This window comes from Spodoptera frugiperda, chromosome 9 (genome assembly GCF_023101765.2).
Source record: "Spodoptera frugiperda isolate SF20-4 chromosome 9, AGI-APGP_CSIRO_Sfru_2.0, whole genome shotgun sequence".
Taxonomy (NCBI): Eukaryota; Metazoa; Arthropoda; class Insecta; order Lepidoptera; family Noctuidae; genus Spodoptera; species Spodoptera frugiperda.
The window spans coordinates 7280718-7305679 of NC_064220.1; the positions used below are offsets into that span (position 1 = coordinate 7280718).

The following is a 24962-nucleotide window of genomic DNA, read 5'->3' on the forward strand; positions in this document are numbered from 1 at the left end:
CTGTTTTACTGTTGACATGTTTTCGAAACACATCAATGTCATATAGGCAAGCTGTCAATCCGTTGGGTGTCAACAAAACGGAAAAATTGCAAAACACCAATGGATCGATTAAAAATAATGTTTTAATTTTATTTATTAATTAAGGAACAAAGAGGAAAACAAAATGCTACTCAAGAGAAACTTACTGGAATGCACAACAATTCTATCGTGTGCGGGAACATTTATCTGTGTCCTACTGAACTACATCACGAATATTTCGCCAATAACTGGAATATGGTTTCCTCTTTACGTTATAACTTTATTTATAGTATCATTATGCGTTAGTTTTAAGTTTATCCAGTGGTTGTTGCGTTTAAACAAGCCAATTAAGTATGATTTAGATGGTATCGTGTCTGATTATCCATATTTGTCGTCGTTGTCGAAACTGCTACCAAGGCCTAGGAAGGCAGTGTCTGAGATTCGAGAGTATGACACGAACGAGTTGAGCGTGATCTCGACGGTGCTGGAGAGGAAGCTGGTGTCGTCATGGTACGTGCCATATATCTCGCAAGAGATTGGCTTCCCGTTCGCTTGCAAACAAATGTTGGATCAAATGATTGGCAAGAGCTTTCAGGTTTGTGGTTTTGATACTATTATTATTTGTAATAAATATTTACATGGTCGCCAGACTCACAAGGTTTTCCTTACCTTGTTTCAAATGAGTGTAGTTTTGTATTGTGCCAGTTAACCCTATACTTGGCAAAGAATTTTAGGTGCTTTTTTTAAATTTTTTTTTCTTACCCTGTTTTTGACATGGGCAAGTAACTTGTAAAAAATAATAAAAAAAAATCCTACGTCTATAGTTATTGTAATATTGCATGTGTCTTAAAATGCACATTGCCAAGGGGTCTGAATAACAATGGAAAAAAGCGTGTGTGTCCCAGAATGCACATTGCTGTAGTACATGAAAAATAAAAATCCAAGTTTATAATAAAAATAAATGTTTGAGGAATAATATTCTTAACACTAATTATTTTAACAAGTCTTTAAGAATCACATAAGTTATATTTGAGATCACAATTTGAGTCGCAGTCGCGTAATTACTACAAAATCTGATAGTAACTGTTGAGATTATCACACAAAGTAAATATAATTTTACTTTGTGTGATAATCTCAACAGTTACTCACACAAAGTAAATATAATTTTACTTTGTGTGATAATCTTTTTTTTATGTTAAATGGGCCGACGTTTGGCCGCTATCTTGCCTGATGGTAAGTGATGATGCGGCCTACGATGAAGCACGTCTGCCCATAAGCAACCTATTCACTCGGGCTTTGAAGACACCCAGGTTATACCCACCAGGAAACACAGACTCCGGCAAGGAGTTCCACTCCCTAGCAGTTCGCACAAGGAAGCTTGAAGCGAAGCGCTTCGTGCGAGTGGGTGGGATATCTACCATGAAGCGGTGACGCCTCGCCGATTGTCTTGTGGTTCGATGATGGAAAGGACTAGGAGGAATCAAGTTATGCAGTTCCCCCGCACACTCTCCGAAATGTATCCGGTAAAAAACGGAAAGGTGCAAGGTCGCACCTTGCGCCTGTGTTCAAGATGTGTTGAAGCCGGGCCTCCACAAGCGCATCATCATTGATAAGCTTCTTGGCACGCCTTTCAATGTGTTCGAGCGCATCCAGCTGGTATTTAGCCGAGCCGTCCCAAAGGTGAGAACAGTACTCCATACATGACCGAACCTGCGCTTGGTACAGGCTCAGCAGTTGTTTCGGTGTGAAGTACCGTCTCACCCTCGAGAGGATACCCAGCTTCCTACCAGCCAGATGCGCCTTCGACTCTATATAAGAGCCGAAGTTTAGCGTTGGCGAGAGAGTTACGCCCAGAAGCTCAAGATGATCCGATATTGGAACGGGTACATTTCGGAAAGTAGGAGCCAGTGGAAATTGACTCCGTTTGGCGGAGAATAGATGCCTGGGCATTTATTGTCAGATGAAGAGAATGAATTCTGTGAAGTTTTTACAACGTTAGACTCTCCGTCTGGACCAATAACTTTGAATCAGAAAACCACCCATGTTCATCAACCAGCCATCCCATCTCCACAACAATGCAGATTTTCTAATGAAGATGGTAAGGATGGAGTCCCTGAGCTTGTGTCGGAGTCACGTCTGCGGCCATGATTAGAAATACTACGATGAAACGTTAGTTCGTCTCCTGAGGAATCAATGTTCTCTGCGCCAGATCCTGCTCTTGCTTTGGGGACTAACGCTAATATTTTTTGTCCTCTGATCTTGTACGGAAAATAAAAATGTTACTATGGACTTTCATTATTATTAATTACATACAATAAGCCTATTGCAGCCCGCTACTGAACGTAAGCCTCCTCCATTTACAATTATAAGTACCTACTAAGTGATCTGGCAATGTGCATTTGAATGCACACAGAATAGGGAAGGTAGAAATGCAAGCAAGCTGGCAATGTGCATTTGCAGACACATCAAGAAATAAACAAATATTACGATATCAAATTACCGCCATCGTTTTGAAATATTAGCAATCATCCAAGCAAACACATTCAAGAGTAGATTAACATTATAAAACGTAAGTTTAAGCGATTATAAATAAGTATTATAATCGATTTTTACCATGTTAGTCATCGACGTGTGCGCACGCGCTGCTATTTTGAAGCCGACTGACAACCAGTGTTGCCAAATAACACTGATTCTCTTTTTTATGACATTTTAGGACATTTATCTATACAGTAGTAGTAAAATAAAACATAAATACTGCTGTGTCTGGTCGCTATATTTATTTTTTAAATGTGTGCATTACAGTGCACATGGTCAAGTATAGGGTTAATATGGGAATTAATTAATAATGTATTAAATTTAAATTGTTAGTTATTAAAAAAATATAAATTAAATTAAATTGAATTAAAAATTCACAGATATGCAACAAGATAGAAACCAAAGATGTATTTGTAGATATAACAACTGTATTGTCAAGCCACTTGAAAGAATATCAGAAAGCTTTGAAACGTCATGAGAAAACACCAAATAGCTCTATAGAGGCTCTTTATAAGAAAACTCATCGAATATTTGACGTAAACAACAAAATCCAACCCGCTGACCATTGCACAAACATCCTTCGTGTAATTTTCAAAGAATTAGTACCATGGGAACTATGGGACACACCGCATTCCGAATTACTAGTCCGCATTCTATCAAAAAAACTAAACACCTTCATTGACACTACTTTAGCAGAACCTGCTTGGTTAAATGAAAAGCTACTGACAATTCTAAAAGGGAAACAGGAATCTATAGTTACCGAAAAGAAGAAAGAGCCAGTTAAACCAGAACCAAGTGTTGTTGAACCAAAAAAAGAACCAATAAGCGTACAGAAAGAAATACCAGTAGTAGTTACGAAGGCTACCGAAACAGTGCCACAGTGGATCCCGGATATTGTGAAGGAAAAGATGGAGGTGGAAAAGATTGAGAACATAGTTGAAGAGGTACCGGTGACCAGTTCTGAACCTGTTGATATAAAAGCTTCACCGATTTTGAGGCAACGGAGAGGCAGGCAGGGCAGGAACGAAGTCAAGATCTATGATAGGATTATTGAAGGTCAGTTTTGATCTGTATAATTGTTTTTTTCATTTGTTACAAATGTAAGTAAATTAATGAATTATTTGGCCCTATCATCAAGAAAAGATAGATAGCTTGCCATAAGCAACAATTTAACCAAAAATAAATGACTAACACGCAAAATGTCATGCAGGTAGTGTAAAAACATGGGAAACGGACATAGACCTGCAGTGTATCAGCCTCGGCCAGGACCTGCTGGCGAGCCTGGACGGTGAGATCACGCTGAGCCGGCTCTGGGGACAGGACGCCGACACAGAGGGCAGCCCCAACCCACCGCGGAGCAAGTCGCCACAACCACTCTGGTTTGGTAAGAGTACAGAAGAATCCGTTTATTATGACTCCGCCTATATTGACCAACCGGTTATTATAACATAATTGCATGACGAAGTTTGGTTTTCATATAAAATTCTTTATAAAAAAGTCGGATATAATGACTTCCCTTACAGTGACATGCCGCTTTATATGACCCATTTTTAATAAATTATGTCCGGTTATAATGACCGGCACGATTCTTTACCTTCAATAATGTTCGTTAATTCCCGACGACGTTCGGCACGTGCCTAATTTTTGTTTAAAATTAAAATTTAAATTAAAAGCTGCAGAATTATTATCACGATTTGTCCACAGCAATATTGAAAATGATAATTTGACCATAGCTATGTCTTCTATACACAATCGTGTGAGAGTCTGTTTTTACAATAAAATGAAGAAACAAAAGCAGACAAAAATTACAGATTACTTACAATAAAAAATACACTTGTATGTGTTATTATAATAATCTGCTGATTACGTGCAATTTTGATTTTGATTTAATATGGTCTTACACATATGCAAATATACTATGTTTCTGTATTAAAATACTTAATACATACATATTTACATAAAAAAGATTTTCATTTATACATAACGCTTTGTATGACGTCCGCTTATTATGACGTGTTTGTCAATTCCTTTCGATGTCATTATAAACGGACTCTACTGTATAAGTTTTCTTTAACTTCTCATTTTTTATATATTTTTTTTTTCATTTAATGGGTCGATGTTTGACCGCTATCTCACCTGATGGTAAGTGATGATGGAAATAATTGATATTGGAAATAAGTCGCCGTTTTGGCTTCTATCTCGCTTGGTGGTAAGCAATGTTACAGCCTGATATGGTGGATACCTACCCATGAGCAGCCTATTCAGTTGGACCTTGAAGACGGTTATTCTAATACCCATCAAATTAAATGGAAATTTATATGAGTCTACTTTTTTGACCCTGATGTTGACTGGTCTGTCTCATGAATTATTGTACAGAAATGTTCAAATAAGTACTTTGACATAATTGATATTAAATGGAATCTATATTTAGGTGAAGAAGAAACAATAGAAGTAGACCCATTAGACTCGAATCCATTTAAAGAAGGCAAGAAGGAGCAGAGTCCGAAGCCAGCGGACGCGTTGCTGAAGGACCTGCAGTCCACCGTGAGGGAAGCCAAGACGAAGATAGGGGATCTACAGGTGGACCACAAAGTTGGCTTAGATGTGCCCTGCAAGCAAAACTCCAGTGTATGTTGTTTGCACGATCTTTCTGCTTATCGCTTTCTGTATTTGGGCCGCTGGGCGCGTAACCAAAGATATGATATGATAATAAAAAAAATTTTTGGATATTTCACTGTGCGCACTGATCTGATGATTTTTTTTCTGGTAACCGCATAACACCGTAATGGCTTTTGTTTTGTTTTTTTAAGTGATCATATTTTTGAGGGGGTTTATTCTTAATATGATTCTTTTTTATCCCTTTTTATACTATACAAAATACTATTTTGAATATTTTATATTAATATGTGTGCGTTCTTGAGTGTTTTTGGGAAAACATGTTAAAATTTTATGCAAAATTTATAGACAGGTGCGACTATTGGATCGAGCGCCACATAAGCTCAGGTTACAAAATGCTTTGACTGTCCTAACTGTCTTCCAACCTACCGCATGTCTGTAATACTCGACTTTCAATGTTATCTCGTAACAATAAGGTCTATTTTCGTGTGTGTAAAAGTGTTAGAACCAGAATTATTGTTCTAGTGAGAGAGATGTCATTACAAAAATAGCTACTGTCTCTGTCTAGCGATGGAATAATTTTGGTTTAGTACGTGTTCTTGAGTACAATGTTCTTAAAATTGGTGTTATTCAGGGTGATTGACAATATGATATGTTTCTGGTAAGGATTTAAAACAGCACACATTTGGAGCAAATTCAGTATTTAATAATTTATAATTCAATCGTTGATTTGGTCTTTAAACACTTTTTTATATAAGCCAATAAACGAGTCGACACCTGATTGTATAAGTCGCCGCTCATGGACACCAGAAATGTGTGCGCCAAGTGCTTTGCCGGCTATTTAGGGGATAGGGATTTAAGGTTTGTTGTGAGGGAATTTGGGGATTGGGATGATTGGAAAAGGGGTAACTTTGGCTGTTAGTAAAAACAAATATTGACTCTCTTTGGTTTCATCTCTTCTGACCCTTTTCTGAGTGTTTACTCAGAAGTGATAAAACTTAATTCGCTGAGTGAGTAAACTCAGAGATCAGCAGCAAATGGATTCGCTCCAAATGTTACTCCACACTTTACTCCCTTATTAGGGATGTAGTATATTTGCAATCACCCAGTTTGTCATCTATATGTACAGCCGAAATTAATAACCGATGCAATTCCAAAGTCTTTGAACGAATCTATGTTTTTGACCAAAGCTACATACGGTTAACACCAAAATTCGATCATATCTATATCTCAATAGGTTCTAATTTCGGTTGATAGTTAATTTCTAGTGCGAGTTTGTTTTACGTTAACGCGATCGACACGTTTATGACGTTCGGCGCTCTGATTGGCTGTTCCAAGTTAACCAACCAATCAGAGGGCTATAATATGTATCGTGTAACGTAAAACGAACTCGCACTGGGCACTCTTATCGGGTTTGGTTGTGCATGTGAAGTGACGAGCATGTCATTGCACGGGTACTTTAGTAAATAAGTGTTGAGGCAAAAATACACTACCGTGGTGTGTTAGAAGCATATCGGTTTCATACATAATCTTATCATGATCATCATCAGCCAAAGAGTGCCCTAAGAAAGCACCTCATAGGCTTACTACTACCCCGCACGCGCGTCTCGAGGCGCCCCTCTGTAACCATGGGCGCCCCTAAATGTTTTAGCGCCGCCGTCACCCCCTGCCCCTTTGGCATCCCGCAACGCCCCTCTGTTACGCGGTGCACTAAGCACTCGTCTAATTTTGCCTTAGCGATAATACGGTTCTGGTTTCATACATTTACTATAGTTCAGAGATATACTTGTATATCGTGTCGCGTATTTCGTCAAATTCTTGCAGTTAAATGGTCACTACGGCGCCACGACACGCCACGGTAATGTATTTCTGCCTTTATTTGATTCTCAACTTGTGGATGTGACTGTACTGTGTTATTATAAGGTATAGCTGTCCGAGAGAAGTCAGGTGACGTCATCAGTAGCTGTGATAGCCATTTTCACAAACCGCCCCTAAACCATCTCTTAATTAATACCTACTTAGCGTGACCCCCTTATATAGACTGTTAGGTATCACTTACAGGTTCAAGTGTGGGAGAGCCATGCTTCGGCACGACTCGACCGGAGTGATGCCACGGCCTCACAGAAAACTGAAGTGAAACAACGCTTGCGTTGTTCTTCCGAAGGCCTGATTACAACCCCTCCTACCCTATCTTCCCAATCTCCGATTCCCCAACAACCCTTGAATTCCTAACCCCAAAAGCCCCGGCGACGCACTTGTTACTGCCGGTAAAATCATAGGTGTTTCGGGTGTCACCTATCTTAGCTTAGGGGTCCCTTAAAATTTAGGAGAGGTTGGTGTAAACGTGTATGATTGGTTGACTAGTGTTCTCTCACTCTGGTTTTCTCGGACTGCTAAACTATTTTAATCCTCTCCTCCTGATTTTTCTTGAGACACCTTTCTTGTTGGAAAATATTAACTTGAAGAATACCTCTTAAAATTCTGATTTATCAAGTCTTCTAAATCTATGTACTATTATTTTAATACTAACTATATTATGTAGGCACTATTCCCTTTGAGATAAGGTACTAAAATACTGATGTAAAGTAATAATATTGTTATTTGTTAATATTTGGGTATATACTTATACTACCGACCCGCCCCAGCTTCGCATGGGAGCAATGGTGATATTTTATGCATGTATTATACATAAAAACCTTCCTCTTGAATCATTCTATCTATAAAAAAAAAACCGCATCAGATTTAAGCATACAAAGGGACATAGGGACAGAGAAAGCGACTTTGTTTTATACTGTGTAGTGATTGATTGATACTTATAGCGGTATTTAATCATATAGGATGAGGCAGCCGGTATGATGGAAGGTCTCCTGGACTTCGGTATAGCTGGTTTGAAGAAGGGACTTCGATTCACTGGCCTCAGTGACGATTCGGTAAGTGTTTGTGTATTTTGAATTCTATGTTTTTGAGCATAGAGTTGATTTTATAAGCGAGCTGGTACTTTTTCTTTAAAGTTTGTAAGCTTTAGGTGCAAATGCATTGATATGGCTAATCAATTTATAGCTAAATAGTTGTAAGTCATCAGTTCATTGTGCGCCGTCGCCGCACACTTAGTTGATCGCAGTTAGTCTATGAGACCCGGTATGTCTCGAAACTAGTTGAGTCTTCTTCAAAAATATCTTGACCCGTATATTTTAATTAATCAAGTACATCTCACAATGAAACATGTTTGTAGGACAAGTCGCCCTCGCATCATCGCGAGCGTCCTGGCGACAAGGCGTCACCTACCGAGCCACGCGGCAAACATGTCGTAGAACACAAGGACCAAGGCAATGGGCAGAGAGGTAACACTTACACACTGTATCATATTACTACTGAAATATAAGACATCAACTTGTAACATTTATACATATTCTGCATTAAGGTTGAAGAAATAAAGAAATATTGAACCGGTACCAGACACGATGCACCAACAGCAAAATAATAATGTAAATCAAAATGTACTTACCGCCGTACTCAGAGTCATTAAATGGTTACTTAACCCAGTCCTTAGCAATTGTATTCGATACAAAATCGTTACTAAGAAAACGTTTAAGTAATCATTAAACGTAAAAAATCAACAATCGAAAAATCAATAACAAATCGATAGAAAAAACAAATACCTAATCACACACTAAAAAGCACTTAAGTAGGACGATTACAGCTGAAAGTAATCTAAGAAAATAATGTTTCCAGATGAGAACAACGTGCCTCCTTTGGTGAAGCAGCATCGGGTCACATCACAGGACAGTGTGGTCAGTATCTGTCAGTATATTATCAGTTCACCTGCTAAAACGACTGCACGGTTGGTGCGGTGGCTAGGCAACTGGCTGCCGCGCAACGGGTAGCGGGTTCGATTCCCGCACGGAGCAACTCTTTGTGTGATCCACAAATTGTTGTTTCGGGTCTGGGTGTCATGTGTATGTGAACTTGTATGTTTGTAAACGCACCCACGACACAGGAGAGAATCCTAATGTGGGGCAACGTTTAAAAAAAAAAAAAAAAAAAAAATAGAGTTCCCCATTTGTAGCACAATATTCAAGTTTTTTTCAAATATTACCCCACATTAGGATTTCTCCTATGTCGTGGATGCATTTGCAAACATACAAGTTCACATACACATGACACCCAGACCCGAAACAAACAATTTTTGGATCACACAAAGAGTTGTTCCGTACGAGATTTGAACGCTACACGCGGGAAGTTGTACGGAAGCCAGTTACCAGGGGCCTTAGTCTGCTATTACAATTGTGTCAGAATGGTCGATCATTGGCTATACAACCTACATAGCTCCGTCCCTCTTGCACAGATCAGTGATCAACCATTCTGACACAATTGTAATAGCAGACTAAGGCCCCTGGTCACCGCGCCGACCGTGCAGTGAAAAGTAACTGTGTTTCAAGTAACCCGTATGCCCCCAGCCGTCCCAGCCCCGCCCTGTCCCAGTGGCGGAGCTGCCCCTGGCACCAGTGCCCGACTCCCCCGAGCCGGAGTACGAGGAGGCGGCCGACCTGTCCACCAGCATCGCCAAGCTACGCTGCCTGCTGCAGCAACGGGCTGAGACCAGTCCCAAGTAAGTGGATACAGATTTTCAAAGTGATATGACCTGGGATCACTCAAGAAAAGAGTATATTCCTTTTTTATAGCATAGACCAGTAAACGAGAAGATAGAACATCTGATGGTAAGCAATCGGCGCCGCCTATACACTTGCAATACCAGAGGAGTAACAAGTCCGTTGCAATCCCCTTTAAACATAGATCTTTGTATACAAGATGTAAGCACTAACCTCTCAAATCCCCCTCCCCCCAGGTCGGAGGAGGTGTGGTGGGAGAGTGCGGCGGAGACCCGCGGCCGCACACAGCGGAACCACTCGCACACACACACACACGTCGACACTGCTACCCTCGCCGGTTTGTTGGATTCTTGTAATCTTTCACAGTCCCTCTCGCCTCACCCAACCGGGAGGAGTCATTGGAACATATTCCCCCCTCAAAAAAGGCTTAGCTCCTGTGTATCCTATGTTTTAGCAGACGTATCACCTGATAGTAAGCAATCGCCGCCGTCCATGGACACTTGAAAACCAGAGGCGTTACAAGTGCGTTGCCGGCTTTTGGGAGGAGATTAGGAATTTAAGGGTTGTTGGGGAATCGCGGATTGGGAAGGGGGGAATTGGGCCTCCGGTAACCTCACTCACACAACGATACACAGAGCAAGCGTTGTTTCACGTCGGTTTTCGGTGAGGCCGTGGTATAACTCCGGTCGATCCGACCCATTCGTGCCGAAGCATGGCTATCCCAAATCAATGTGATAGATAGTTCATACAGATTACGCTCTTAATTCATTATCTCTTTGTTACGCTCTTAATTACTTAATCAGATATTGTAAAAAGTAACATAATATTTTTGAAACTATACACGTAAACAAATAACCCCTTTTTAGTGTCTATATATTGTTGTGTAGCGTACATTTCTCTATTTTAATTTATAGGGTGACTGGTAATTAGTGAACGATATTCAAACACGTGATTGTACTCATGATTACAAACAACTTTCTCAAAATACCTTTTTTTTTTTTTACTTTGCCCTACCTTAGGATTTTCTCCTGTATTGCATTTACAAATATACGAGTTCACATAAAAAAAATGTTTCTTTAGGAAAGTTGTTTGTAATCATGAGTACAATTACGTGTTTAAATATCGTTCACTAATTTCTAGTCACTCTACATACCTATATGTATTTTGTAATTCAACGGTTAAAAGGAAATAGGGTACCTATAAGTGACAAAAAATGAAATGTTCAGGAGAGCCGTTTAAACTCGTCGGTCGTCGAAAGAATACTAGGAAAATGTTTTTTTTTGCTAGATTATAAACGTCAAAAATGTCATCGTAGAGCCATGAGAGGAAGCGCATTCGAATGAGCGGAAATTTTTACATAGGATAGCATAATAAACTCATTTTTTACTAAATTGTCGTTTATACCCTATTTCCTTTTAACCGTCGGTATGGTCTTTCCACACATTCGACAGTCAGTTTATACTGGTTTACGTATCTTATTGTGTCCCCCCTCCCCTTAGACTGTTCCAGCGCACGGTGACGGGAGTGTTCAACTCGATAAAGACGGCGGTGGGCGCCGAGGACGACCAGCCCGCCCCCCGCGCGCCCGGCGACTGGACCTACGTCTGCACCGCCATAGACCTTAATGTCAGTACTATACGGTTGTAAATTGCTTGTCAGCTGAGTTGTGTACAGTGCCCGACGATACATATTGTACATCGACTTTTGGAACGAGATTGACATTATAACTCCAGAATGCATAAACCGATTTCCCTGGTTTTGTATTCATTGATAAGCTCTTGGGCTGCGTGGTGTTTATAGCAAAGAAAATTCAAAAGAAAAATTTTCAAGAGAAAAGCAGGAAAATAGGGCAACTCAGTGGTGACGAAACGGAGTTCACCGGATTTGCTAGTTTTGTACAAACAAATCTTGTTCAATCTTTATGACTCAAGAAGAGAGCTCGATTAGTTTTCGCGGGTCATAATCATGAGCAATATATGCGGCGATTTAACCAATTGTCTCTTTCAAAGGTTGATGTGCATTATTTATCATTGGGATAATAATTTAATTTGTTCTAACTTAACATAATTCAAATTTAATTTTAGAATAATACCTCATCGTTGAGCTCGATTTTTAGCTCTTTGTATATTATCACAGAACGCTATGTTTTGTAATAATCCTGAACCTGAGATTATACCAAAGTCTCTGTGTATAGAGGAGGTCGATAGTCCAGTAGTGGACTGTTACGCTTTTAAAACGATGTTTTCGTAATATATAATGTATGTATGTACGTAGGTGGGCGGCGCGGTGTCCCGGCTGGTGGGGTCCCGGCGCGCCTTCTCCCACGTGGAGGCTGCGCTGGACTCGCTGGACCAACTCGCGCCTAGGGACCTGCCCAGACCTCATACTCCTGATGACTTCGGTTAGTATATTTTATAATAAAATAGTACTCCCGCGCGATTTTACTCTGTTCTCGGATCCTATTGATCGTAATATGATGTTGGTTAGCCCTTTAGCTGGAGTTGTAATTTTTTTTTACGAAAAATGAATTACCATTATTTGGAAAAAGAACTCTCTCTCTCTCTCTCTCTCTCTCTCTCTCTCTCTGTTTCTCTCTCTCTCTCTCTCTTTTTCTCTCTCTCTCTCTCTCTCTCTCTCCCTCTCTTTCTCTATTTTATTTTGAATTTTGCAGTGTGTATAGGTAGCATCCTGCTTCAAGTTAACCAACCAATCATGTGGTCCCTGGTGTGAAGTTTTGTATTCTCGTTACTTTCTCCTTGGTTGATCTGTCCCGCAGAGGAGTGGTGCGGTATGTGTGGCCCCGCGTGGTGCGGCGCGTGCGCAGTGTGCGCGGCCGCCGGCCTGGCGCGGGCACACGTCGCGCACAGACTCGCCACGCTGCTGCTGGCCGGTACTTACTCTACTATATTATTAATGCGACAGTTTGTGTTTGGTACTTAATCACGTCTAAACGGCTGAAGGGATCAGGATGAAATTTGGAACAGAAGTAGATAATGATCTGGAGTAACATAAGCAATTTTTTATCTCATGGGATCGCAGGCGAAGCCACTGGCAGAAGTTAGTAAAGTAATACTTAATAGGTCAGCATTTGGTTACTACCTCGCCTGGTGACAAGCGATAATGTGGACGACGATGGAGCGCGCCTAATAACCTAATAAGCTATTCCCTCAAGACTTGAAAATACAGACTTGAAGGGTAACCTTCAGGTCTTCAAGATATTCGGATGTTTCCCTTTATCAAAAAACACAAACTCCTGCAAGGAATTTAACTCCTTATCGCTTCCCAAAATAAAACTTATAAAATGCAAAATCAAATCCATTTATCGCCAGTTATGATGTTGATCTCTCCAAATGAAACACGCATTTGTTAAAGACTTAGCAGAGTCTCTGCTGGAGGCGTGGCTGGCAGACCTGGCGACGTGGCTGCGGCAGCAGGTGTTCGTGGTGTTCCAGCAACTGGCGGAGACCGACGGGGACCTGCTCCAGGGGGCGGAGCCCCGCCCACTCAGTGTGGACGAGACCTGCGCCGCCTTGTTGGACAATACACCAGGTTTGTGCTATAATTGTTTACTCCCAATGTGACCCAAAATATCCGGCGATAAATATCCTACTGCCTCGTTGGTGGAGTGGTCGTAAGTGCGACTGCCGGGCAAGGGATCTCGGGTTCGATTCCCGGGTCGGGCAAAGCATTGCTGGGCTATTTTAGTTTTTCGAAAATTTCTCAGTAGTAGCACGGAGTCTGGTAATCTTTCCGGTATATGGCAATAGAATATTATATGTTACTTACAGCATAAATTGTGAAATGTAGGTGTGTACAGTTGTACAGTGCTATAGTGTGCACCTCTGCCCACCCCTTCGGGATAAAAGCCATTAATAATGTACTTTTGGAAAGAGACGATTTTGCGTGATATTACTCATTTACTCTAATATTTATTTCTACAAGCTTTGTGGTTTTCCAGTCTGTGTTCATGAAAAGGAAGCATCACTTCTTTACTCAATCTAATTTCTAATTAAAATTAACTAACACAGATGATGATAATTATGACTTTGAATATCACATTTCCTGATCTCTTCCAGCTCTTCTATACGTGTTCGGAGAGGAGACAGTGTCGCAGGCCATCAGGTTGGTGGTGACCAGCTTCACACACAAACAGGTCAACGTGGACGTCATCTTCAGGGTGCTGGACCTCTTCGCAGGCCACTTCAAGAAGTCTGCCGGACTCAGGAACCCTTCTTTTGATAGCAATTAGGGTTTTGGAGCAAGAAACTCTTATACTGCCGCACTAAGAGACATTTAATGATTATAAGTTTTTAAACTGCCATGGTCACTAACACTAACATTAGAATTTTAGACGGGATATTTACCATGTTTATCCCTGTGTTCCGTCAGTTTTCTGCAAGTTCATCCGTGATCATGGCGCTTGCAACAGTGCCGAAATATCGGAAATTCATAGACAGAAATAAACATGGTAAATATCCCGTCTTAAGTTCTAATGTTAATTTAATGATTACTTAAACTATACCTTAGTAAAGATTTTGTTTCGAAAACAATTGCTAAGAACTGGTTTAAGTAATCATTAAATGACTCTAAGTGCGGCGGGTAATGAGGTACTGTTCCATTAACGTTTCGCCCTCGATACGGAGCTGCGGACGACCTAGGTTACTGTGGCTCCAGTTCCAAGAGCAGGAGTAGGAACGGGGTCTTTTTTAGTTAGTAAGAGTCTGACAGTCTCTCTCGCCACACCCAAGTTTGGAGAAGTCATTGGATTATTATCTTTCCTTATAAGAAGTACTTATTCATGCTTCGGTACCAATGGGCTCAACCGGAGTAATACCGCGGTCTCACCTAAAACCGACGTGATACAACGTTTGCGTTGTCCGGCCTTATCCCAAAAAATACGTAAAATTTTTCACTATACCCTTTGCGCTATAACAAGGTGCGGCTGACAGATGCCAGTATGACGTTGACGTCTCTCTTTAGGGATGGACATTAGAAAAATCTTTTTTTATCGCTATCGATACTCGCAGCATACATTTATTTCTCTTTAATTTTTTTATTAAATGTGTGTGTTATTTAGTTGTGCAGGTTACTTATATAAATATTTTATGACCGGCTGAGGTGTTTCAGAGTTTCATCTAATATGTGTTTAGTATAATTAGTTACTAAAGCAACCACGATCTTTCAGATTAAGTACCACCACGCAATATAATATATTCGTAATTTTTCTAGTCCTTGTTCATAGATCTGATGTTTGATATCTGATGTTGAAATTAAAAAAATGTGATTTTATTGATTGTTAGTATTTATGAGACATTCCATGACTATACAATATTCATGTATTGTAGATATTAAATAAATAATTACCGATCTGTATCCAAAATCTCTTTAAAGTTAATATTATGTTATTTTCGCTTATTTTTTTATGTTTACGTTTCAAAGTGTTATTCTATTAATTATACTTTTATGTCTTTATGTTAAAAATCTCTAATTTCTATATTATTACTATTTTTTTGGTTATAATAATAATAAGAAATGTTATTTAATATAACAAAATTATGGTGTTTAAATAAAAAACAATTTCTTCATAAACAATCTTTAATTTTTTACATATTCCTCAACAAAATAATTGCCACAAATAATCTGTCAGGTACTTGTCTAAATATAACTTCCTATCGAATACTAATAATTTTCAAGGTTAGGATGACTTAGGAATGATGACCTAGTCAGTTCTATAATCTTACAATATCCCAAAATCTAGATCCTGGCTTTAAAATAAAGAAAATTATGGCACACTCCTCGGTTACCCGTATATTCTAATTGAGTGATAGGGAAGGAGTGACGTTTGGCTGGAATAGCCCATATGTCAAACATATTAAAGCGAATCATGATTGTTCGAGGTTGAGACTAGTGTCTCGTGACTCGGTAAACTAAAAAATCAAGCAATAGGTAAGTCAAAGTCTGGAGGCGCTAGTTAAAAAAAACATGTGATTTTAGGGGGGGTCATCCGCATGGTATAATTTCTATGTTTATGTAAGGTGTGTGTGTGTGTTTGTGTGATTTATAAATAAAACTAGAACATCCAAAAACCATATTTTATTTATTCAAAAATTCTAGAAAATTACATAATTATCACAGAGATTGCATATTTGTTATTTAAGGACAATGTACGGACAGCAGCACAAGTACACATCGCTGCAGTCCGTACTAGTAACATTAAATTAATTACACACATTTGTTAAAACATTACTACAATGAAATCTGTACATGTACGGTCGGCAAAAAAGAAACAAATAATTATGGCATAATTTTCGAAGATTTCATTTATTTATTTTACCGACTGTACATATACTTTGGAAACGCCCTGGTTCACGTGGGCCTTTTGGCGGCAAGAATTTACATAACCAAGGGATTTCCTGTTCAAAGTGAAAATTCCCCTAAGTTTAGACACGGAAATTAAAAAATAAAAATACAAAAAGGAAATAATTTACAAAAAAAATAGTGCTTTTAACTATCTAACCTAAACTTTTGCTTTCTACCTATCAATAACTTTGAGCTATTACGTTTAAAACAAAATAAAACTACAAGTCTTACCAATATTCCTTTAAAAAGTCTAAAATTAAAACTAAACAGTTTCACAGTGTAACATCCTGATAAATTTATCTGACAGATAAACTGAACTACTGGCCAGGCTCAATAACCAATCCGTTGGTATATTATTTAATCGCACGCATCGGACGGATCGCATCAAACGGATTAATTTTTCAGACTGCGTCCACTGTATCGACAGCGATCGGATTGCCGATACCACTTTCACTCGGATTTTTGGCATCGGCATTCCGTATGACGTCATCGGTACGCATCGCATGTAGGCATTGCTGATGAAGTGGTCCGTACGGAGCGGTTTTAACCGTATCAAAAATTTAATTTATAAGTCTCTTTGCAATTCGAAAATAATAATTATAATAAAATAAAACAATTTGCTAAAAAAGTCAATTACCTAATAATTTGCGGATTTTTATAACTATATAACATCACGGTGCGATGTTGGCAAAGATGTAGGCAGAATATATTAATTATATTTATTTATCTATTGTCATGCATCGGACACGACTTCAGAATTAATGCAATTTTTACAATAATAAAAAAAAGTTTTCGACTCGACTCGGAAATCGAACCCGAGACTTCGTTCAGCAGTCCCATTTGTGACCAATATTATTTGAACTTTCGAAATAAGTAGTAAGTACACATTATAAATAATAAATAGTACAAAGAAAAACAAACTTTATGCTATCTAATATAAGGTTCATGATAATCAGGATACTGTTTAAGTTCACGCATTTTCTAAATCAGAGAGCTAAAAAAGTCGTCCAACCAGCATGTCAATCTATCCCTTTCTTTTTTTCATTCAATTTTCGACTTTATGTCTAAACAATAGAGTTGCTTTTCAGAAAGGAATAGGTTAATCTGCTGGCACAGTACGTATAAATAAAACGTAAGTATGTTTTTTTACATAACCTATTTGTCGATCATTTTACCTACAAAAACAAAAATAATAACTGACATATTTTTCGCACATTACTATTTTCTCCTGTATCGTGGGTGCGTTTACAAACATACAAGTTCACATACACATCACACCCAGACCCGGAACAACAATCCATTTTAGCTACAGTCATTAGACAAACAGACCTAATGCTACTTTGGCGCCATCTGGTGGCCAAATACTTGTTGCTATAACTTAGAGAGCAGTGACAGTGGCCAAGTCTTCTGACGACATGATGGACTCTGGTGCAGGAAGCCGTTCCACTTCCACTATGTCCGACTCGATCTCCGACTTATCCGTGAAGCTTAGGAACATCTGACGGGAAACATTGTTTTTTTAATGGTACAGTGTAAAATAATTGTACAAAATTAAATTAGGTTTAAGTATTAGTCCTGTAACGACCGGAGTGATACTATGCATTGTCTCCAGATATGACCATAGCCTTCCCAAAGTAGAACACTCTTCCGAAGTTTCGGAAGTCCATGAGCAACTCTGATTGCTTACCATCAGGTGATTCGTCTATTTGTCTGTCCCCGTATCCCAAAAAGAACAAATTTAGGTTTTAAATGTTGGTTGGTGTTATCCATTATCATACCTGTTCCAGCGAACTTTGGTTGACGGTGAAGTCTTCAATATCACAGGTGCTTTGTAGTTCCGCCATCAGCCGGAAGATGTCGCTCAGACGAGTCGTCACCTCTTTCCGATCAACTGTAACACGAATAGAAAGTCAACAACATAGCACAGGATATTAAGTAGGGGTAGTAGAGTACAGTAATGTTGATCATTTGCATCTAAAATTAACGTGGTTTCTAAATTAAATATTTTTTTCTATTACATGTGGGAATGAGGGATGAGTATATCAAAAATTCGGTCACAATTTGTCTAACTCAATTGGTGAAAGGTAACCTCCTCCTTAAGATTTAACAAATAGCATAATATAACTATTATATAATATTAGAATAGTTACCAGTGCAGTGCGTGGGCACGAGGAAGTGCAGCGTGTGTTGGTGCAGCACGCGCAGCTGTGCGTGCGGCGCGCGTGACGTCACGGCCCGCCACGCCGCGCGCGGCGTGCTCGCCCCGCCGCGACCCACGCGGCACTGCACCACGTACCCGCCGCCGAACCTGGGGACAATACCATGTTTCTTTACTATCAGAACATAACCTACAACTAGGAGGAGAGCTAAAACTAAGTTGAATGTACTTGTGCTACCTTACCTCAAGTCCTCAAGATACAAAATCATCTTAGTTAGGGGACTACTTACACTTAACATGTACATTTAATTTAAGTAGGTACTTTTAACTTTAAGTAACTTCAACCTGTTATAGTTATTTAAGGAACAAAGTCGTCTCGAATCCTTACGTACGACTTTGTTTCTTAAATAACTCTGAGTACGGCACCACATAAATTAATATAAACATAGCGTTAGTCTATTCTTTCATTCATACTATATTTTTCAGGAAATGACACAAAACATTAATAAATTTTTTATCATTCTTTAGTGTAGTTACCTATTGAGGCAGTCTTCGAGCGGTGCGAGCGCGACGAGCTGCCCGTGGCGCAGTAGCGCGACGCGCGCGGCGAGGCGGCGTGCGTCCTGCAGCGCGTGCGTGGACAGCAGCACGCCGCGCGCCGCGCCGCACGCCGCGCGCACCCCGCGCGACACGCAGCCGCGCGACACCGGGTCCATGCCGCTGGAGGTACAACCACTTGTCAGTAAGTATATTTTACAGAGTAACATTAATGAGCCAAGATTACTTGTTTTCTCCTTAGATAAATATCAGGTTAATATAAAGTGAAGGACTAAATAAAAACATGCAATTTTAGTCATGGGTAGGTAAATCATGTAAATGTCATGTACGTAAGTAATAAATAATTCTGAAATTAAAACGTTCACTTCAAATTATATTGCAGGAGTAACTAAAAACATAAAATTTTATGGATCATACAAAGAGTTGCTACGTGCAGGAATCGAACCCGCTACACGTTGCACGGCAGCCAGTTGTCCAGCCACCGCGCCAATCGTGCAGTTAACTAATTACATATCCAGTACCAGTGGTGGTGGCCAGTGATAGCCTACAGGTTCTACCCATTACATAACTTTCCTATAACAGAACTAACCAAAAGGAGAATACAGTCATTACTTCCAGTTCCAGAAGTACCTATCAAACCAAAAGAAAGGACAAAAATTATGTACGTACCAAACCCTTGTGACATACCTGGTAGGTTCATCCAGCAAGACCAGCGGTGTCCTGGCCATGAATGCGACGGCGGTGCACAGCTTGCGCTTGTTGCCGCCGCTCAGCGTGCCGCTCAGCACCTCGCAGTACTTCGCCAGGTCGAACATTTCCATCGTGCGCCTTATCACCTGGAACATGGTGCAGTTGGAATTAAACTGGTGAAGGCTATTTGGCAATACGACCATCAATGATCCAATAATCAAACCAATATACTGTAGTACGGTTGGCACAAGGACTGAATGACTGATAGCTGGGTAACGTGTCACTTAGGGGTTGTTCAAGTATTACCTACGTAAGCAGATTTATTATAATAAATTTTGAACTCCGCCAGCCCCCTTGTCAACAAAAGTAAGCAACACCTTAGGAGGTTTCGATTAGTGACAATTCAATGGAATAATCCTTTGACCCATTGTTGTTTCGCGTCTGGGTATCATTTTAATGGGAACACGTTTATAAAGGCACAAACATTTCATATAATGTGCGGCCATGCTTAAAAACAAAAGAAAGATTTGGTTCGGAAGTGCAGATCCATTCAAATGGTTAGAAAAATATGTAGGTACAAGTGTACACGAATTTCCTCGTAACATGATCTGTAAAGCAATGTTGTCCTCACCTCTTCCTGCTCGTCAATGCCTCGCAGCCTGCAGTAGAACCGCAGCGTCTCGCTGACGGTCAGCAGTCGATCTATCGCGTCGCTCTGGGGACAGTAACCTGGAAGCAAGTAATTTGTGATCAGTTTGTATCGTAACAGCTCTTTTGCAAGTTGAAGTGGGAGAAAGCAATATTACTGAAAAACCGCTGAAACTCCTATAAGCCAGGATCTACAGTAGATAGAACCATGAAAACATTGGAACACTAAAGTCTGGCACGTTCCAGGGACATGAATGACTGTTTTGGATCCCGCAACGAAATAAATCAGAAAATATTTTAAAGGAAAAAAGTAGCATAGGTACTTACCCGTTTTCCTCAACCAACCCTAAACTATCTCTTAACTTAAAGCTAGCGTGACGTATCATCTAAATTAACACCTTTCTTGTTCTGTTAAATGTCACTTACAAGTTGGTAAAGCCAAAACCTCGTTATTTGTCACCTGTCTTAGCTTAGGAGTTCATTAAAATTTTGGAGAGTTTGATGAAGACGGTCATTCATTTACTACGACCAACGATTGTCTTGTTAAGAAGTTATGCGATGTACTTACTAATGAGTCCGTTCCTGCAGAGTTGCGTGGAGTTGACGAGTTTGCTGTTGAGGTACAGTTGCCCCGAGGTGGGCCGCACCTCGCCCGTCAGCATCGAGAACGTCGTGGACTTGCCCGCGCCGTTCTGACCCAGCAGGGCTGTGCACTGGAAGGGGATAAGAATTTTGTATAAGTGTCTATATTTGAAGGCAAAGATGATAGTTTAGTTAGAAATTACTGTAGAACAGTATCCTGGATCTAGTCACCAAGTTCTTTAAATTTGTTTGCTGATGCTGTAATACCACAAGTAAGAGCTGTATTCTTTTTCGAAATTACTGTAACTATTAAAGGGCTTTTATAGCGCCAACCGCTAACACGAAATGCAACAGCCAACAACATCAAGGGATGATATTAAGAAGGATGACAGGTAAACAGCCTCAATATCAGAATGTTACTACCCTAATAACTGCTACTTTAACCGACGAGCATGCATGAAAAGACTGATTACTGTTGTTAAAGCGAAAGAGGTGTGTAATAGTCGTAGCAATTGGCGGTCCATTGTCTCTGCCTACCCCATGGGAGACAGGCGTGAAGTTATGTATGTATGTAATAACTGCTAATCACTTAATAGACGAAGATGGTTTACAGTAAGTGGGTAAGTAAAACTTCATCTGTGGATAAGTAGCTTTTTTTATTAGTAGTTTTTTTTTATGTTAAATGGGCCGACGTTTGGCCGCTATCTCGCCTGATAGTAAGTGATGATGCGACCTACGATGGAGTACGTCTGTAGCAATATACTGACCGTTGTCCCGGCGGTATGCCGAGTGTGAGGTTCCGTAGCGCCACGTTGTATCCTCGGAAGGCTGGGTAGCACTTGGAGAGCTCCACGCACTGCGCCGCGTCGCTAGATGGCGACACCACGCGTTGCAGGGAGCCCTTCTTGCCTTCTGTGTGGATGTAGCCTGTGGATGGTAAATACATGGTTAATTTTTTTAAACTAAACTTCGAAATATCATCATCTTCCGCCTGTGCTGGTGGAGCGTCATTGTTGGAGGATGAGCCACCTCTATATGTAATACACTTTTTTTGTAGAGTGGAAAATCATGTTTTCTCGCTCCTTGGATGAGGCTAGAGGGAGTGTCAGATTCTTAATGACTAAAAACCAGTCCGTTCCCATTACTGCTTTTCGAGCCGGAGCCCCGGCAACCCGCTAGGCAGTCCGCAGCTCAGTGTCAGACTCTTATCGACTAAAATTCACCCCGTTCCTAATCCTGCATTTCAATTTTTTAGCACCGTACAATCTGTTAAATCTTCCGCGGCTCCTAGTATGAAATGCACTGGAGGGATCTGCCAAGTTTTGCTTGAGTAAGCGTGATAGATTAGATACCCAAACCTTCGCGTGTTAGATACAGACCTTTGGTCAACAGTGACCACATATAGGCTGTTGATGATAATGATGATGTAAGTACTTAAACCCCGGAGCTGACTATCTAGCGGGTTTACCGGGGCTCCGGCTCGAAAAGCAGGAGTAGGAACGGGGTGGTGTTTAGTCAGTAAGAGTCTGACACTCACTCCCTTGCCCAAGGCGGTAGAAGTAATCGGACGATTTCCCCCTCAAATAAAAGTACAGTACTCTCAACGGATCTTGGCAGGTCTGAACTACATGCAGAAGGCTGCGCAATAAGTCTTTTTAGAACCAAATGGTGGCATGAGGCGAGGTGCGGGGGAGGCGATCTAGGCGGATATCTAGGCTAGAGATTGACCATTTCTAAATACAATTGACCCTTTACACTTATTGCGCAGCCTTCTGCACGTAGTTCAGACCTGCCAAGATCCGTTGAGAGTACTGTACTTATACCTAGATGGTATTGCACTGACCTCTGTTGATATTCCCGATGGTGTTGACCCGCAGCGGCGCGTGGTGCGCGTGCCGGCGCGCTGCCTGCACGCGGCGCCGCTCCTCGCTCACCTCGCGACACTCCAGCTCGCCGCCCGGGGCTGCTGGGACGTGCTCGGATCTTAACCTGGGGATTACAATAATATGATATCAGAATGGGAATTAGGACACTCAGTTTAGAGGGGTATTGGGATAGGAATAAGAAGAGTCATTGAAGAAACGTGGCATCTTTTGGAGAACTAATTATTTTTGTTATTTTACTAACGGTGCCTCACTCTCTAGGATTTCCTCCTATACCGTGGGTGCGTATACAAACATACAATGTTACATACATACCACACCCATACCCGAAACAATGTCCCGTACGGGAATCGAAACCATGACACTTTGCACAGCAACCAGTTGTCCAGCCACTACGCCAATCGTGCAGTCCGTAATGTATGTAATTAAATGAAACCTTAAAAGGACGACAATTCACTCTAATGATCATAGGCAACGATGGATTGCTTACCATCAGGTGATCCACCAAATCGTTTACCACTATAATTCATAAAAATACCAACCTGGCCATCAGTTTATCGAAGCAGTTGTATTCCACAGCGAGGTTGAGGAGCTGCAGTAGTGTCCCGATCACGACCAGGTATATGCAGTGGTATACCACCAGCGTGCTGGAGAACGGGTCCTTGTACGTGTCCATACCGAACCGGTTCAACACCTGGTGGAAGAATATGTACCTTAATGAGGAGTAGTGAGGGTTGGTTTTTGTTTAAATAAATGTAGGATGAAAATGGAGTATGTTTATATGGGTAATGATAGTCATTTAAATCTGTGATATATATATTTCTTCAAACGTCTTCTTCTGTGTGGGGCTGCTTTTATTAGACATACAAGTTCACATGCACATCACAACCAGACCCGAAACAACAATTTGTGGATCACACAACGAGTTCCGTGCGGGAATCGAACCCGCTACACGTTGCACGGCAGCCAGTTGCTCAACAACTGCGCCAACCGTGCAGTCAGATTCCAATAATTCCCCTAAAAGACTATAGATCTCCTCTACATAATCTCTATTGATGAAAGAAGAACAAAGAAGAAATGAAGAAATAATGATGTGACTCACTTCAGCCTGGATGGTGTTCTTGGCGATCTCGAGGAGTCCGTCTCCGAGCGCGAACTGTGGCGCCAGCATGAAGAACTTGTGCAGCACGAAGCGGGCGTAGTCTGTCTCCTGAGGGGTGCAATGTGGTGGGGGTGATATGTGATTAAAGTAAGGTAACTCTTTGTTACAAGAATGTTATCATACTTATAGCCTCTGGCTTGGTCTATTAGGTACCATTATTGTATATTTGTAATGGTTTCATGTTAAATGTCATGCACTCCTATAATTTGTATAATTGCTTTTGCATTCAACTGTTTGTTTTTCTGTGTATATCATTCGGTGGTTGTACTGTTGGTGTGCTTATCTTTAATAAATAAATAAATAAGTCGTGGATGGGTCCAAAATATTAACGTATATATATGTACACAAAAAATATACACCAAATTACAGTATAACTACTTGTGGGTCATATAAAAACTGTCCTGCACTGGAATCTAACCTACAACACGTTAAGTATACAACAGCCAAAATAACGTTTAGCCCCACTATAATCACACGGTATCCCTTTTTTTAAGAGGAGGATAAAACATCCAATAACTTCTCTCATTTTGTGCGAGGCGAGAGAGAGTGTCAGAGTCTTACTGACTTAACACCACGGCCGTCCCTACGGCAAGCAGAATAGACAGCACAAACGGCCAGAACGCCGTCTTTTCGAGCCGGAGCCCCGATAATCCGCTAGGTAGTCCTCAGCTCCGCACACAATATCCTTCAGTAGCAAAAAGTATCTTGGGTGGGTAATAATAGCAATATTCCTGCTTACCTCAGATTCGGAGATGATGTCAAAGATGAGCAGTATGGCGATGAAGGTGAGGCCGATGAAGGCGTTGCCGCAGAACAGCACCATGTTGGCCATGCTGGGCTCCGAGAATGTCTTCTCGAACAGATGCACCATGGAGCCGCACGCGAACCTGGCAGGATGCAATGCAATAGGTTAACGAAGGATCTGCTTTGCAAAGGGTTTAATATACTTGAACACTGCTTATTTTACGTTGAGACCCCAAGGTATATGACCAGACAATCTAAGAAGTCATATATTCGAAGTCAGAATGACACTAAAACCACAATCCTACTAGCACTTATAGCAATCTCAATCCCCGATTCCCCAACAACCCTTAATATCAAAATTCCTAATCCCCAAAAGGTCGGCAATGCATTTGTAACGC

The 24962-nt window shown here is 40.6% G+C and overlaps 2 protein-coding genes across 2 annotated transcripts in view; one reads left to right on the top strand and one right to left on the bottom strand.

Annotated features, from left to right (window-relative positions):
• Positions 1-41: 41 nt before the first annotated feature.
• On the top strand, positions 42-14846 carry LOC118271501 (uncharacterized). The gene is made up of 14 exons (XM_050695711.1): positions 42-613; positions 2934-3609; positions 3764-3937; positions 4985-5181; positions 8007-8099; positions 8402-8510; positions 8902-8960; positions 9627-9778; positions 10016-10181; positions 11214-11405; positions 12054-12180; positions 12556-12669; positions 13152-13328; positions 13856-14846. The coding sequence occupies exons 1-14, from the start codon at positions 164-166 to the stop codon at positions 14026-14028; spliced, it is 2859 nt and encodes a 952-aa protein (XP_050551668.1). The 5' UTR covers positions 42-163; the 3' UTR covers positions 14029-14846.
• Positions 14847-15857: 1011 nt separating this feature from the next.
• Positions 15858-24962, bottom strand: part of LOC118271498 (uncharacterized) — a 93073-nt gene continuing 83968 nt past the window's right edge. Inside the window, exons 59-70 of the mRNA XM_050695712.1 lie at positions 24560-24707; positions 23761-23868; positions 23201-23352; positions 22619-22764; positions 21539-21702; positions 20762-20906; positions 20177-20274; positions 19543-19691; positions 18835-19017; positions 18290-18447; positions 17918-18030; positions 15858-17637 (exon numbers count right to left, since the gene is read on the bottom strand). Coding sequence (XP_050551669.1) covers positions 17518-17637; positions 17918-18030; positions 18290-18447; positions 18835-19017; positions 19543-19691; positions 20177-20274; positions 20762-20906; positions 21539-21702; positions 22619-22764; positions 23201-23352; positions 23761-23868; positions 24560-24707 — 1684 coding nt within the window. The 3' untranslated portion in view covers positions 15858-17517. The remainder of the gene's footprint in view (positions 17638-17917; positions 18031-18289; positions 18448-18834; positions 19018-19542; positions 19692-20176; positions 20275-20761; positions 20907-21538; positions 21703-22618; positions 22765-23200; positions 23353-23760; positions 23869-24559; positions 24708-24962) is intronic.

Bases quoted from the DNA above. Each gene is read 5' to 3' on its own strand.
- LOC118271501 (XM_050695711.1), top strand. From the start codon at position 164: ATGCTACTCAAGAGAAACTTACTGGAATGCACAACAATTCTATCGTGT. The intron at 614-2,933 runs GTTTGTGGTTTT...AAAAATTCACAG, and splicing joins TGATTGGCAAGAGCTTTCAG to ATATGCAACAAGATAGAAAC. The intron at 13,329-13,855 runs GTTTGTGCTATA...GATCTCTTCCAG, and splicing joins CTTGTTGGACAATACACCAG to CTCTTCTATACGTGTTCGGA.